The 15527-nt window shown below is 42.0% G+C and overlaps 1 protein-coding gene across 1 annotated transcript in view; it reads right to left on the bottom strand.

The window, feature by feature from the left end:
- The window catches only part of CACNA1B (calcium voltage-gated channel subunit alpha1 B), a 475550-nt gene that overhangs the window by 123874 nt on the left and 336149 nt on the right, over window positions 1-15527 (bottom strand). The window contains exons 19-20 of the mRNA XM_077835554.1: window positions 10955-11061; window positions 3647-3709 (exon numbers count right to left, since the gene is read on the bottom strand). Coding sequence (XP_077691680.1) covers window positions 3647-3709; window positions 10955-11061 — 170 coding nt within the window. The remainder of the gene's footprint in view (window positions 1-3646; window positions 3710-10954; window positions 11062-15527) is intronic.

The raw sequence follows: 15527 nt of genomic DNA, 5'->3' as shown, positions 1-15527 counted from the left end.
TCAATGGGCACTGACTGCATCCATGGGCAGAATTTGCCCTAAGGCTTAAATGTGACACAACAGCAGTTATAATTTCCCAGCTAGATTTCCAAGACGCCTACCTAGTGTGCCCACTATAGCACTTTAGACTCATGTCCTCCTTTCCTCCCACCCCACATACCACGTGCTTAGATTACCACGTGAGTCCACTGCAAAGATGTCATTGATCACGATCACTGTTGTAGCTGTATGTTGAGTAAGTAGCAGTGTTGCTTAGTCAAAATTTTCAGCCGCTGACTACAATGGGAACAGCAGGTGCTCAGCACCTCTAAACATCTTATTTAGGTGCCTAAATATGGAGCTACACGTCTAATCTCAGTGGTAGCAGATGACAGAACGAGGAGTAATGGTCTCAAGTTGCAGTGGGGGAGGTTTAGGTTGGATATTAGGAAAAACTTTTTCACTAGAAGGGTGGTGAAGCACTGGAATGCATTACCCAGAGAGGTGGTGGAATCTCCTTCCTTTGAAGTTTTTAAGGTCAGGCTTGACAAAGCCCTGGCTGGGATGATTTAGTTGGGGATGGTCCTGCTTTGAGCAGGGGGTTGGACTAGATGACCTCCTGAGGTCCCTTCCAACCCTGATATTCTATGATTCTAATCTTATAGGAACCCAGATTGAAAAAATGTTGGCCCTTTCTTTGTTTGATAATCTACAACATGTCTTGAGATCACCCTGTCTTTTATGTCTGGAATGAGACTGATGCATCATGGGTGCTATTACAAACAAATAACTCTAATAAAAAGAGAATCCCAACCGAGTGAGTAACTGCATAGGTTGGGACTCAGTTGCCCATCTTAAGGTAAATAGAATATGTATAACATTGATCATATGTCCTAGATACCTGTGACTTGGGTGATTGAAGGCACTTTGTCTTTGAATTATACCTGAAGTTGAACTGTGCACTTAGCTGTGTGTTAACACTTTACAAAGCAGCTAGTTGCCAGTTTTCAGCATGCATTTTATGCCAATGATAACTCACTTTTTAGAAGAAAAAATAATTGTTTGTCTATGTTTAATTGTTTTTCCTTCCCAAGTGAACCAAACATGGATTTTTATTGGTTGCAGTGTTTGTACCATAAATTCATTACAACACGAAGGTTTGAAAATTATATCAGAAGGTGACTCACCTTAATATCTTTTTGTTAAGAAGCCACCTGAAATATTTTTGCCCTGATTTTCTTGCCACTTACAATTTTCAATTGAACAAATTCCCGTAGGACAAAATTAAACACTGAATACTGAAAAAATATCTAAATCCCAGTGGAAATTTTTTATGTTTCCAATCAGTAGCCATGAATTCTCAGGGCCTAATTCTTAGTTATATTAAAGCCACTTTCCATTGCGCTCACAATGCAAAGCAGTGTTAAAGTGGAAGTAAGTTTTATTTGTGCTTTACATGACTAGGGCATGGCCTTAGGCCCTGTCTAAAAATTATTCCCCTTTGTACCAGTGTAGCTAAAATGTTTGAATCCCCATAGAGTACATGCAATTATCCTGATATAAAGGTATCTTATACCAGTATAAGTATTTCCACAGTGAAGGAGAATTAGCTACAAGGCACCTTTATACTGGTATAACTGCATCCACACTGCGCGGGGGTGGAGGAGGCAGTACTGCCTAGTACCGATTTAACTGTTTACATAGAAAAAACACCTCTAGCCGAAACAGTTATATTGGTGTAAAAACTGCATGTAGGCCTTAGTGTAACTAAGAATCAGGGTCCTTCACGTTTCGTTACAGAGGGGATTGTATCGGTGCAAACTGGATACTGGAAATCCTACATGTGACATATAACTAGTGATAGCTGCCTATGGGATCCAGTGAATTGTTTACCCAAACAAGTATTTTGCTGGGGAAAAGCACTGCCGATCCGTATAGAGAAAGAAATGCAGACTTAGCTAAACTTTCAGAATCCTAGATCTGCCTTACACACAACGGGCCTGATTCACATGTATTGCTCTGGTAGTGTGAAGGGGCCTTGATGTGGATATAAACTATATCTGCACCTGCTTTAAGGCTCCACTACGTGACTGAACAGGTGTAAAGTGGCTTTAGGGTCAATGATGCTCCCGTGATTTGTGTCTTTGTCATTCAGATTCAGTTTGCTAAAAGTGCAGCCTGCCTCTGTCTCCACAAGATGGGCAATATGGGTCAAATTCAGAGATAACGGGCCTGGTTCACATTTACACGAAAGCTGCTTTACACTGCTCTGGTGCAGTTTTAAGTTACACTGCTGGAGTAAAGTCCCACACCAGCAGAGAATCAGGCATAGACTCAATTCGCCACATCCCCTTCCCTGACAAACCTCCGCCTTCTTCTCCCTTCCACCTGCCTCCCCTTATACTGCAAGAGGCTTCCAGTGTACTAAGCAACAGACAGACACCACAACTGGTGAAGGAGGCATCACAGTCCTCTCCACCAACTTTGCACAGACAGTGATTCCCCCTACAAAGGGGGAATTTTCCAGCATGGCACAAAGTGAACAGAGATTGGAGAAACCAGTCCAAACATCTCTAAGTTGTCCTGGGGCCAAACCGGACCTGAGATGCCATTTGGAATCAGGGAGTGGGAGGAAGGGGCAGAAAGGTGGTGGAAAGCCTTCTGTTTCCCAACTGCTCAGGCACACTGAGCCCTACTATGACGCACCTGAGGATCTGGCTCTTCGTGTCTGAGCTGCACTTACTTGTCTGCCCAAGAGCATTACACCGTAGAAAAGTAACACAAAATGATAAAAGTATAAGCCAGAGACACTCAATGAGTTGATGACGTGGAAGGGATCAAAGGTATTTTCTACAAACCTGCCACGTGTACCTTTGAAGCCTACTCATGATTCACAATGAGTCCTGGAGAGGGGGGATTTTTAATGGGAAGTGGGTGGAATGGCTGAAGGGTCTACCACCATGTTTGAGAAATTCTAGGATACATTGGAACTTTAAACTCAAACTCCAGGAGGGAGTGGGGGAGCGTGTCTGCTCGTTATAACAAATTTCCAAGGGTTATTTATGCAGAGTTTTCAAACATTGTCCCATTTGAGTCCTGTTTCCAGAAGCTGGACCCCTTTGAAACTCTCCCATTCTAGCTTTCATTTTAAAGAGCACGCTCATGGTAGGGCCCCATTCTCCTCCTGAACCAAAAGTGCAAACACTGGTGGAACATCAGAATCATTAGCCCAGTGTATAAATAACACAGAGGAAAACAATAAAAGTGAGAACAAGACAGGCCACAAAACAAGGGAAGAGGGCAAGGAAGAAAGTAAGAGGGAAAGGAAAGGAAAACTACTAAGTAAGGAAAGGACAAAGAGAAGGGCAGAAAGAAGAAAAGGGAAAAGAAAAAAAAAAGGAAAGAAGTGGAGGACTTCACACCCAATGTACAAAACACTACAGAGTTGCTCACGCTCAAATCACAAACATTATATGGCACTGCTGTACACCTTCCAGTCCTTCCACCGTATGTTGGCCTGGAGGTTTTCCACAATGATGTGAATGACTTTTGGAAAAAACAAGGGAAGTGGGAAGGCATCGGGAGGGTGGGAAGCAGGGAGGTTTATAAATATATAGATATATATCATAAATCCATTTACTGAATATTGTAACAGAGAGCAACTCACGGTGAATTTACGCTGGAGACTGACGAGCTGCGAGATACAGTACCTCGAGTTTGCTTTACAAAACTGCACATGCAAAAAACAAAAAACAAAAAACAAAAAAAGGTGAGAAAATAAAGAAGAGAAGAGAAACTATAAAAGACATCGGGAGGAGACTCATACAGGCTGTGTCCTATCGAATGCAGGCTGCAGCGTGCATCTTGGAAGGAGCCCGGGCAAGCTTCAGAAAGTGTGGAAGCCACAGAGACATCGTCTTCTAGTTAAAAGGAAAACAACTGGAAAATCAAACCGGAGCCAAAAGAAAATATAAAAAGGTGAACCAAAAGACACAAAATGATAGCAAGACTTTATGCTGCAATATGCTGTACTCACATAGCCAGAGTCCTCTGCACAAGCTACCGTCAGAGTCCCAGAGCAGAGGTCTTTGTAGAAACAGGTGGAGTTTGCATTTACAGCATGTACTGCAATGATTCATTTTGAACTAAGAGAAGGACACAAGGCCACCAATTCCAACTCAGGTTATCGTAGCATCCATGGGGTAGGGGAAAAAGGGCCTAGCCCTGAGGATATACCATCCGCACGGGCAACAGGAAGCATGTCTGTGTGTCAAACATGGAAGTAAAGAGGCATTTGTTCACATTTTATTTGGTAGATTTGCCTCCATTTAACACACGTGACTGCCTAAACGGGGGGGGGGGGGGGGGGACCTTGAAATGCAGTAGCAGATGGATTTGACAGATTAGGGGGCAGTTTCTGCCTGTTCCAGCACTTAAAGGGAGACTTAGTTCTAATTTTAAAAATAATTCTATATATTTGTTTTTTGCAACATTACATTGTCTATGGACCCCTCCCAGGAGGTGGAAAATATAACCCGTCCTCTTTCTGAATTTACCACTTTCAGTTTAAACACTGATTTATTTCCATTGGATTTTTGTGGGTTTTATTTAGCTAACAACTGGTGCTATAAAGCCAGAAAGCCCAGATGATAGGAAAGTGCACCTAAGAAGGAGATGCGGTTGGAGGGGAGAAAGCAGGATGAACTGGTGAAATTTTAAATATATACATTACAAACCCACAGGATATTAAGTAACAATGTATTATAAAATTAAAAGTAGACCAAGGTGAAGTGTATGTATATATGACACTACCTTACAGGGGCTTGGATAGCTTGTGTGGGGGAGCAATCATTAAAGACACTTACTTGGCTTTGCTTGGAATAAATGGTCTTGGGGAGCAATCATACGGTTATTTTGCCGTAACTTCATTATTAGTATATTTTATACTGCACTGAAACAAACAGGAGGATTTTTGACCCTTCAGTACTTGCACTCAGCATTTTTAAAGGGAAATTATTGTTATGGGGTTACCAAAGCTGGTACTCCTTTATTTCTTGATTTGGCTGGACGCTGCATCCACAGGATGTTGAATGAAGCCCCCAGCAAAAATTCTACAATTGCATAAATGTTTAAAGCCTGGGTAGAATGGCCTGAGCAAACTAGGCAGAAAACTTATGATAGCAGAGAACATACCAGTTTTGGCTTCACTCGTCAGAGATTCCGGGAAAGGAGAACCAGCACTGGCAAAGGTGTTTGTGGAGGCATAGGGGCAACCTGAAGCATTTTATTGCTTAAAGCACATCTCAAAATCCCTTGGCAAAACACTTATGCTTATCATCATATTCCTCATTGCCTCATTTGGTCCAGTGCAGGATGAAGGCCCCACAATGATGCTGCCAAACATCCCTGTACTTGGCCCAACATGACTCTGCAAGTCCTGCAAAAGGGCTCCCAGAGGTCCATTTCTCTGTCTTCATTGCTGGAATCCCTGTTCTGCAATATCCATCGGCTAAATTCATACTGAAATCACACTATGTAGACTTGTAGGGAAAAGACAGCCTCCTTTTTCAAAGCGAAGTGGAGGAGGTGTTTGAGCTTTGCTTGCTGCTACTTACCATGAGAGAGCGAGAGCAAGAGAGAGAGAGAGAGAGAGTCTTTCTGGGCAGCTGTTTGCTGATTCACAGTTACATGACAAAAAGGGTAAAAAAGCAAACTAACTGGAAGAGTCACAGTACCCCACACACCAGCACATTCAGGGAGCAGGAAGAGGGAAGAAATGACAAGCCGGCAAGATAAAAAGAATGCCTCTTCTAGTCTATACGTCATCATACACCGAACTTTTTAGTTGCTAGTGATTCAGGCATATTTCTTGCAGGGTTCTATTGGTTACCAAGAGCCATGCCCAACAATGACTGTAGAACAGACCACAGAGTTCCAGAGACAAGAGGAAATAGAACAACCCGCCCAGACCTTCATCCCCAAACCTGTACAAAAGGGACAGATGACCACTAAGAAGTGCTAGTGAAAGATGGAAGTGTGCTATTGTACCTGCTCTTTCATGTACTGTCTTTGGTATTTTAACATCACATCTTTTATTTATTTACCAATTTGTGATGAGTTGGCAGCACCCTTGGGTCAGAGCTAGCAAAGCAATTGGTAGGGTTTACCTGTGAGCAGGAGGTCTTAGCTGAGCACACAAGTAAAATGCCTTAAGCAACTACATAAGGGACCAGCAAAAACCCGACACCTAACAGAGTGGGTTGATAATTGGAAAACACAGAGTCATTTAAAGTGGTCAATTATGTGGTCGATCCTACAGACAGCTCTTAGTGCGGGATTTGGCCTGTATATTCCGCTACAAGGAGAAACTGTCTCCTTATCACGCCATACAGGGCTAGAGCCATCATATCTGGGGATTCCCTCTTCCATCAAAATCTCCAGCTGGAGACCTGCTGTACAGCAAGGGACGCTTAGACTCTTGGAGGCCAGCTACAACTCAAAACCATTACCACCTTGAAAAAAAAATCACTCAGTGTGACAACTTAGGCACAACTAATTTGCAGGTTGTTATAAATTTAGTAATTTGATTGCAGTTGCTATTTTAAGACTTTCCCCCAGAAGAGTTTGAGGCAGACCATTGGAAACACAGGAATAAACAAACAAAAAAGTTATTTATTTTAAGCACAAGTTCTGCCTCAGTCGCCTCTGAGTGCCAGTGGTGAAGTAGATGTGCTTGCGTGGGGCTTCAGATTCCTTTATGGGTCATAACTTGTCTGTCAGACTGGCCAACTGAACTGCGAACAGAGCTGGTGCATCCTTTTGTTTAATGCAGCCCCTTTTGTACATGTCATTGGTGCATCTCTGGCTGGGAAAGAAGTGGTGGAGGGGGAACTCTAAGGTGTGGTGTTTGGGACTGAAGGTTTGTGAAACAGCAAACTTAACGACAAAAAATTACATTTTGAAATAGGGGGGTTGTGCCTTAATCCTCGGTCCGGATGCAATGCACTTCTCTGGTGCCTCTCACAGAAGGACTCAAAGTGCTTTACACACTGACTGATGAAGCCTCACGCTCCACGAAGTTAATAAGTCACCACCCTGTTTTCCCCACCGAGACACAGAAAAGTTAAATGAGTTGCCCCAACTCCCATCATGAATTAGTGACAGAGCAAGAAGCAAAGCACTGATTCCTGCCTCCCAATAAGGTGTTCTATCAGCTAATGAACCCTACAATTAAAGGGGAATTCCCCTAAGATGGGTTTCCCCCTCTCTCCTCCATTTTCGCCACCAAGGAAGCTGCACCAATGGCTTGTTGTATAGTCCCATCTGTTATTACAGTAGCTCAGTTCACGAGGCTGAGCAATTAAAATACTATATGAAACCGAGGTTTTCAAAGGACGACTCTGGGTAAACTGAACAAACCCAAACTCACCTCAAGAAATAATAAAGCAAGGAAAATGCTAAATGGAAAAAAAAAAATCACAAAACCAGAATGAAAAGAATAAGCTAAAACTAAAATGTCAAACACAGATTAAAAAAACATCTTGTTTTAAAGCAAACATCCCAACAGAAAAATGTCCCACATCAGCTTCAATCCTGAAAAAGAAAATAATAAGTCTATTCAGGATAGAGTTCACCAGGTAAAAAAAGCCAAGTCATGGCTAAATCAATCCACTCCTATTAGCCCTTTTTATGGAGTAGAAGTTGAATCACTGACATCCTTAAAGATCAACAAACCAGGAGCTACAAACCGACTGTAGTAACTGACTTCATTGCCTCTCCCAGTTATAGATGCAGAATTATAATATAGCACCTTCTAAGTCAGTTATCAGACAGATGATATCCTTACTTGACTGCATAGATCGATAAATTATTAAAACAGTTTCAAGGTTCAGTAGTAGGACTTCACCATCTATCAACCACAAAATAATCCTTGCTCGCACTGAATCCTATGCATCTGCAAAATTCTAAAATGTCACTTAATGCACTGAAATTAGGTTGACCTACTAGAAAAGAAACTAACTTTTGTAGCCTAGAAAGCAAGTTCGGTAACTGATTCAGTAAGCTGAATTCTTCCTGGAGCTTAGCTGTTATTAAATGAGGTTATTTTCCACAGCAGAGCATAAGGACAAATACAGAAAATCACAGGCATATGGATACACATATACACCTCCACATACAAACAAATGCACAATATATATACATTGCAGTAATGCATGAGGATGGCAAACTTGGGTACGCTGCCACCCACTGTAGTGTAAATGCACAATAAGGAGTTTCCAAAATGCAGACTTTGCTAAGATGAGGAAATAAGAGTGAAGAGGGTTAGACGAAGGGGTGCAGGATTTGCTCCCACTGAAAGCACAAATGTTACAAAACTGACAAGAAATAGAAGCAAAGCAGCAAGCACAGTATCTTACTGTTTAAACACCAGGGAGGGAAAATAGAAATGACTTTTTACCAGACTGAGCACCCGGAAGGTTTTGCCACCTCTGTAGGTTCTAGGAACCCAAAGGACAGGTCCACCAAATTAATAACAAATCATATTAAGAGTCAAACCACAATATTAATTGAGAGCCATTCTGCTAACATGAACAACATTACTAAGAAAACACTTGAACCACAGCACTATCTCTACAGAACACTGAAAGAAAGAGAGAGTTATTTTAGTTGACAGGCAGAGGGACTTCTGACGTACATTTTCATAATATTGGTTTATATTCAGGTAATCAGTTATGATAGAAATTCATTTTAAAATATGCTTTTTGAAAAGTAAATTTAAAAGAGAAAAATTCAAATAAAGCCTCTTTTAAAAACAAAGACCTAATAAAATTATAAACACAAATTTCAAAGAAAAAAGTTCAGTGCGGATAGATCACTCAGATCCTCTGTTCCATCCACCTCTTAAACCACCTGTCACCAACCAACAATCCACCCACACATCTACTTACCTTCTAACCAGTAATCTGTTCTTCTATGTGTTTATTCATTCAAACACCCATCTACTGATTCTTCAGTCTTTCTCCCAACCTAGTATCACACACTCACACATGCAACTAAATCACAGTAGCCTGTGTAAGTATATCATGCTTCTATACAGCAGATACAACTTGTCTAGAGACACACTGTTGAGAGAATAAGTTCTACATTTCCAAATGTGGCCTCTAGTATTGCAAACACAATTTTGCTACTGCAGTTAAATGTGGAAACAATTAATTGCACCTGCAACTGCATTCATTTTATAGGCCTAACCATCGGAATGTACCTATGAAAAAGGCACATAGATGTCTCAGCAGATATAACTGTAGACACAACAAATAGTAACTTGCAATGTTGCACTCACATGTAACTGTAGTCACAAAACTGAACGTGTGAGATCAAAAACCAGATCAAAGCCTGATGAAAAATCAGGGACTAAAACTATTGTCAGTAACTAAGAATCTGGGGTGAAATCCTGGGCCCATTAAAGTTGATGGGAGTTTGGGGTTCTAAGTAATCTTCACATATACAATCACTTTATAATAATAATAGAATAAACAATGCCATCTTATATTTTAAAATTACAGTACACAGAAGTACATCAAAGAAAAAGAGAAACTTTTCTTTTGTGAATTCTTTTTGAGGCTGGCAAATCATTATAAGAAGAGAACGATCTATGATGCTAACCATATACGTATTCTACAAATATAAATTGCAAAAAAAAAGATAAACAGATTAAGAATATTCTTTTCTTTTTTTCAGATTTAGTGAACAACTTTCATATGTGCCATTGTTGCTGAAATAACATGATTCTAGATTGAATACACACTAATGAAGGCCTTATGAGATGGATTTACATTGGGGAAAATATATTAGAAAATTGTTCAGTTAAATAGGGTTCTCTCTGGACTACAGATATTTTGGAATACAACTGGACAGGAAATTATTCCAAATAAGTTTAGGCTTCCCTGATCCTTGGAGTAATTTCCAGCTGCCCCTTTCTGAGGACTGGAGGCTGTCGAGAAATACTTGCAGCTCCCAGCAAACAGCAGGGCACTCTTTTTGACACAAAGATACTCAAACTTCCCCATGAAGTTGCATAAACTTCCAGAATAATTGTGTGTGTCAATCACTACATTTCAAAACGTCTTCATTTTCAAACACAGGCTCCCTAAGAAGCACAAGCAAAATGTGTATTATATGTGCAAAGAAGCAATTGTGTGTGCCAAATTCAGTCCTTATCCTATGCAGGCAAAACTCCCACTGACCTCAAAGACCTCAGCACACGTCTGAAAATTGCTTATTTCCACTTGCCTATGCATGTTCTGCAAAGGGAAGTTTAGATTCATATACTTGAAAAGCTGGCCCCAAGAGTAATATTTTCTAAGCATTCTTCCAAAGTGAGATCACACAAGCACCCCCACTTCCATGCACAAAAGCCTACATTTGCATGTGCAAGATGATACTTCTGAATGTGAACCAGGTATACAGGAGTGTCTGTTCACGTGTTCAGTGTCCCATTTTGCACTCTCAAATGGCTTTTATTTTAGAGCAAAGGGCATGCAAAGCCACTTTTGTGTCTGAAATTCAGGAGGCGGTCTTTACAATTCAATTATCAAAGCACAGATTATTGTAGTTAAACTATATTTTATACGTCATATACACCCGTCTTTCAGAACAAAAAAGTCTGAAGTGAAATGATAACAGTTCACCTGGTGAAGTCTTTCCTAGGACAACTTAAAAATTCTCTAAAATGCATTTCTTTTCCAGTGAAGTGGAGACAATGACATTTCAAAGAAAAACCAACTAAATGCAAAGATACCAAATAAAACACACAACTAAGTGATCGACCCTGAAGTATTCAAATCAACCTACAGCCCTTGTTAGTCCTCCATATTGTACATCGGAGTTCATGTGCCCAATGGAACAGATATATACTCAGTCTGAAGAATAAAAACAAAGTGATAAAAGTTCCCAAATAATAAAAAATTACACTTACGCTGCTATGGAAATATTAGCTGCGGACATGGGACTGACTTCTGCTACCTCCTTGGCCTTCTGGAGCGCAAGCTTTTGATTGGTAGCCTCTTCCATCTCCTCTTCATCCTGTTTCCGAAATCAAGACAAATCCAGGGTTACATCATTCATCATTCAGTTAAAGACCTAGGATGAAAATCAATTGAACTCATAAATGGCCACAAGTGACACACAACTGTCACAGCCACTTTTAACAAAGTAACAGTTAAACACTCTGAAACACTGCATTCGGTTTTTGTTAAACCTGCATGATTTGTTGCAGCATATTTTCCTGAGTAGGGCCCATGGGCTTTACCTGTCTATTGCCATATTAGCAAGTTATGAGGAGTCTGAAGGCTTCAACTACTCTGCATAAAATGGAACTGATGGCAGCTGCCCTCATCTTCAATATAGTGGCAAAGTCTGTCAAGACTAGAAATCCTACACTGCAAGTTTCTGTGTGGTTCCTTCTGCTTAGGTTCCTTCTACTCAGCCAAGAGGGAGCACTGCATGCTGGCTGGAATCTCCAGTCTCTGAGGGCATCTTCTTATACCTCTTCTCATCATAATCAGGCAACACGTGCCACAATGTGGAAAGAGAATATATAAGAGCATGACATTTTGGGTGTAAAATAAGGCCACGTTCCATTGATTAGACTGAAAATATTTTTTCTTAAAACAAATAATGTACCAGAGGACCTGAAACTGAACTTATTCATACCAATTTTACATGGGTGTAACTCCATTGATTTCAACTGAGTTACTTCAGATTTACCCTAGCAGACCTGAAATCGGAAGCTGTATTAAATTATGGTTATGGCCAGAAAGATGCTCATGTAAAGATAGAATCATAGAATATCAGGGTTGGAAGGGACCTCAGGAGGTCATCTAGTCCAACCCCCTGCTCAAAGCAGGACCAATCCCCAACTAAATCATCCCAGCCAGGGCTTTGTCAAGCCTGACCTTAAAAACCTCTAAGGAAGGAGATTCTACCACCTCCCTAGGTAACGCATTCCAGGGTTTCACCACCCTCCTAGTGAAAAAGTTTTTCCTAATATCCAACCTAAACCTCCCCCACTGCAACTTGAGACCATTACTCCTTGTCCTGTCCTCTTCTACCACTGAGAATAGTCTAGAACCATCCTCTCTGGAACTACCTCTCAGGTAGTTGAAAGCAGCTATCAAATCCCCCCTCATTCTTCTCTTCTGCAGACTAAACAATCCCAGTTCCCTCAGCCTCTCCTCATAAGTCATGTGTTCCAGACCCCTAATCATTTTTGTTGCCCTTCGCTGGACTCTCTCCAATTTATCCACATCCTTCTTGTAGTGTGGAGCACAAAACTGGACACAGTACTCCAGATGAGGCCTCACCAATGTCGAATAGAGGGGGACGATCACGTCCCTCGATCTGCTCGCTATACCCCTACTTATACATCCCAAAATGCCATTGGCCTTCTTGGCAACAAGGGCACACTGCTGACTCATATCCAGCTTCTCGTCCACTGTCACTCCTAGGTCCTTTTCCGCAGAACTGCTGCCTAGCCATTCGGCCCCTAGTCTGTAGCTGTGCATTGGGTTCTTCCGTCCTAAATGCAGGACCCTGCACTTATTCTTATTGAACCTCATCAGATTTCTTTTGGCCCAATCCTCCAATTTGTCTAGGTCCCTCTGTATCCTATCCCTGCCCTCCAGCGTATCTACCACTCCTCCCAGTTTAGTATCATCCGCAAATTTGCTGAGAGTGCAATCCACACCATCCTCCAGATCATTTATGAAGATAAAGAAGATAATTCCTTCTTACTCAGCAGAAGATTGCAACCTGACCTGAACTCGACGGGCCCCAAATACCAGGCTTGGGTTAAATGACCCGATCTGTTCGGGCTTGGGTCAAGTAGTCTCCGATCACCTCCTCCTGCTTGGGGGTTTGTGAAGGGGCAGCTGCATGCCCTACTCTTGCCAGCCACCACCACCTTGCTGCGCTTTGTGTGCTGCGGAGTCTGAGGTACTGTGAGGTTCTCCCAGTCACTGTGCCAAGCCCATGGACAGGAGGCAGAGGGAATGCAGTCATGGGGCGTCAGGAGTGGGACACCCCCACCAGGTCAAGCCCCAAGGATAAGTCGGCGGCAGTGCTGACAGGTTCAGGGGAAAGTGTTGGGTTTGGGTCAGGTCTGAAAACAACTTGACGCACTCAGGCTCTGGTTGGGTCAGGTCAGGCTTTAAAACTAGGCTCAAGCAGACCTCTACTGCAGGTCTGCTCCATGTGTGTCTTGAGAAACGTACCAGTTGACTCTTCCAAAAAACCCCGTAACTGTTTTCTATATTTGCCACTCTTGTTAGCATTGCAGGACCCATACAGGTGCAGAAGCGTGAGCTACTGTGTTCAACTAGTGCATCATCAACACCGTTGTTTCGTTCTGACTGCTGAATATTTATGTCTGATGGTGAGCCAAGGAACCTAGCTGGGCTCAGATCCCAGGGCCAGCCCTTCTAACTTTCAAACTAGTCAAATTTGTCAGGGAAATTATGGGAAGATAAACATGGAACCCTATAATGCCACTTTTAACATCACTACTCTGAGTATAATCACTCTTCAAAGATGAAGGCAGTTATAGACCACACGATAGCACTCTGTAGGATGCTATTTGATCACTTCCTGCTGTTGAAGATTAGCTTTGTGAGATATTAACTAGTGCATAGCCTACACATGGATTTCTCCACCCTGGAATAGGCAAGAAAAAGTAACTGGTCTGAATTTAATAGTATTTGATCAGATGTAACTCACTTTGAAATTGGTTTCCTTTTCTTTCCTCTTTTCAAGAGACAAAAATGACAGTGAATTATAGACATGGAAAAAACCCTCTGCCATTAGGCTTTCAAGCTTGCTTTTTTCTCTCCAGATATTAGTACATCTATAATGAGCAAATCCTCATTGCAGTTAAAGAAGGAATCCAAGCCAGACCAAGATGAAAATGCTCCATTAAACAACTATACAAAGTCAATGTTTCTCAGCTGCCAACTTCCAGTACATTTATCAATGACTTGAGACTCTTACTGTAAGTCAAATGTATATTTTTTTATTCTGCAGAATATGAACCCTTTGGGGTATAAAATCTGAAAGTGCTGTAATTTGACAAAGGCTTGACTGTTTTGCTTTTATGGGCTGGGGTTCTTCGATTGTCTCTTCTCCCAAGTTCTAGCCAGCTTTAATACGATCACAAAGGTTTAAATATTGTCATTGGCTTTTTTTTAATAACCCATTCACTGAACATAAAACTCAGAAAGCAGAAAATTACATTTCCTGCTTCTAAGCCACTCTCAACTGCAGCACTACATTTCGATAGACTCTGTAACTCAAGAAAACTCCTATTGTATTTACAAATTTAGCAATACGTAACTTAGAACAACTAGTGTTTAGCCGACAAGTGTTTCATACTAAAATAAAGACAATAATAGTTCTGTAGCACCCTCTATCCAGGGTTCTCAAAGCACTATACACATATTAATTAAACTTCTGTCTTACACTTAAATTGTAAGCTCTCTTTGAGGCAGAGACAGTGTTTTTACAGTGTGTCTCATAGTAGGTCCTCGTGCATGACTGGGGCTCATAGTTGCTACCCCAATACAAATCCAATGTTACTACAACTAACAACAGCAGCAGCTGCCAGCCTGGGTCATACCTCTCTGTCAGTATCCTCATTTTACAGAAAGGAAAGCAGATAGGAAGGTTATAAGTGATTTGCTTGGGGACACCTAGGGGGTCTGAACAGAACCCAGCATTCCTGTCTCCCAGTCCTGTGCTCTAACCACTTGATCATCATTCCTTCCCTGAAGCTGAGATCTAGTCCATGATCCCTACACTGGAACATGCATCTGATCAATGGATGAAAACTTTGATATGAATGCTCAGGATTATCATCATTAAGGCTAAGATTATGTCACGAAGGTCATAAGAACATCCATACTGGGTCAGATCAAAAGTCCATCTGCCAGTATCTTGTCTTCTGACAGTGGTCAATGCCAGATGTTTCAGAGGGAATGAACAGAACAGGTAATCCTCAAGTGATCCATCCTCCGTCACCCATTCCCAGCTTTCAGAATCTGAGAGCACCAGAACCCTCAGTCAGTGACATTTTCCACATCAGCTCTGGGGCAAGAAGGGCTGAACCTGTCAGCCAGCAGGGACCCCAGAGCTCTCAGCAGTTGCAGGCGGCGGGGCCCATCACAGCTCCCAGACACCAGCCCCCATAGCTCCAAGCTGCCAAGAGGGACCCGGTAGTGGAGGGACCCTAGATCTCTGAGTTGCTGTGGATGCCTGGCAGACCCCAGAGCCACAGCAGCGGTAGGGGCTGGACCGTCTCCCTCCTTGTCCTGTCACAGTTATTTTTAGTAAAAATCAGGGACAGGTCATGGGGCTTCCATGAATTTTTGTTTATTGTGCAGGACCGGTCAGTGACTTTTACTAAAAATAACTGCTCAAGGTGGAGGCGAAGGCAGCCCCTTGCCCGTGTCCCAGGCCCCCCGTCCAGGGTAGGTGGAGGGACCCAGGCTCCCCACAGC

Source organism: Eretmochelys imbricata, chromosome 16 (genome assembly GCF_965152235.1).
Source record: "Eretmochelys imbricata isolate rEreImb1 chromosome 16, rEreImb1.hap1, whole genome shotgun sequence".
NCBI lineage: Eukaryota > Metazoa > Chordata > Testudines > Cheloniidae > Eretmochelys > Eretmochelys imbricata.
This window is presented reverse-complemented; position numbering and strand designations above follow the sequence as displayed.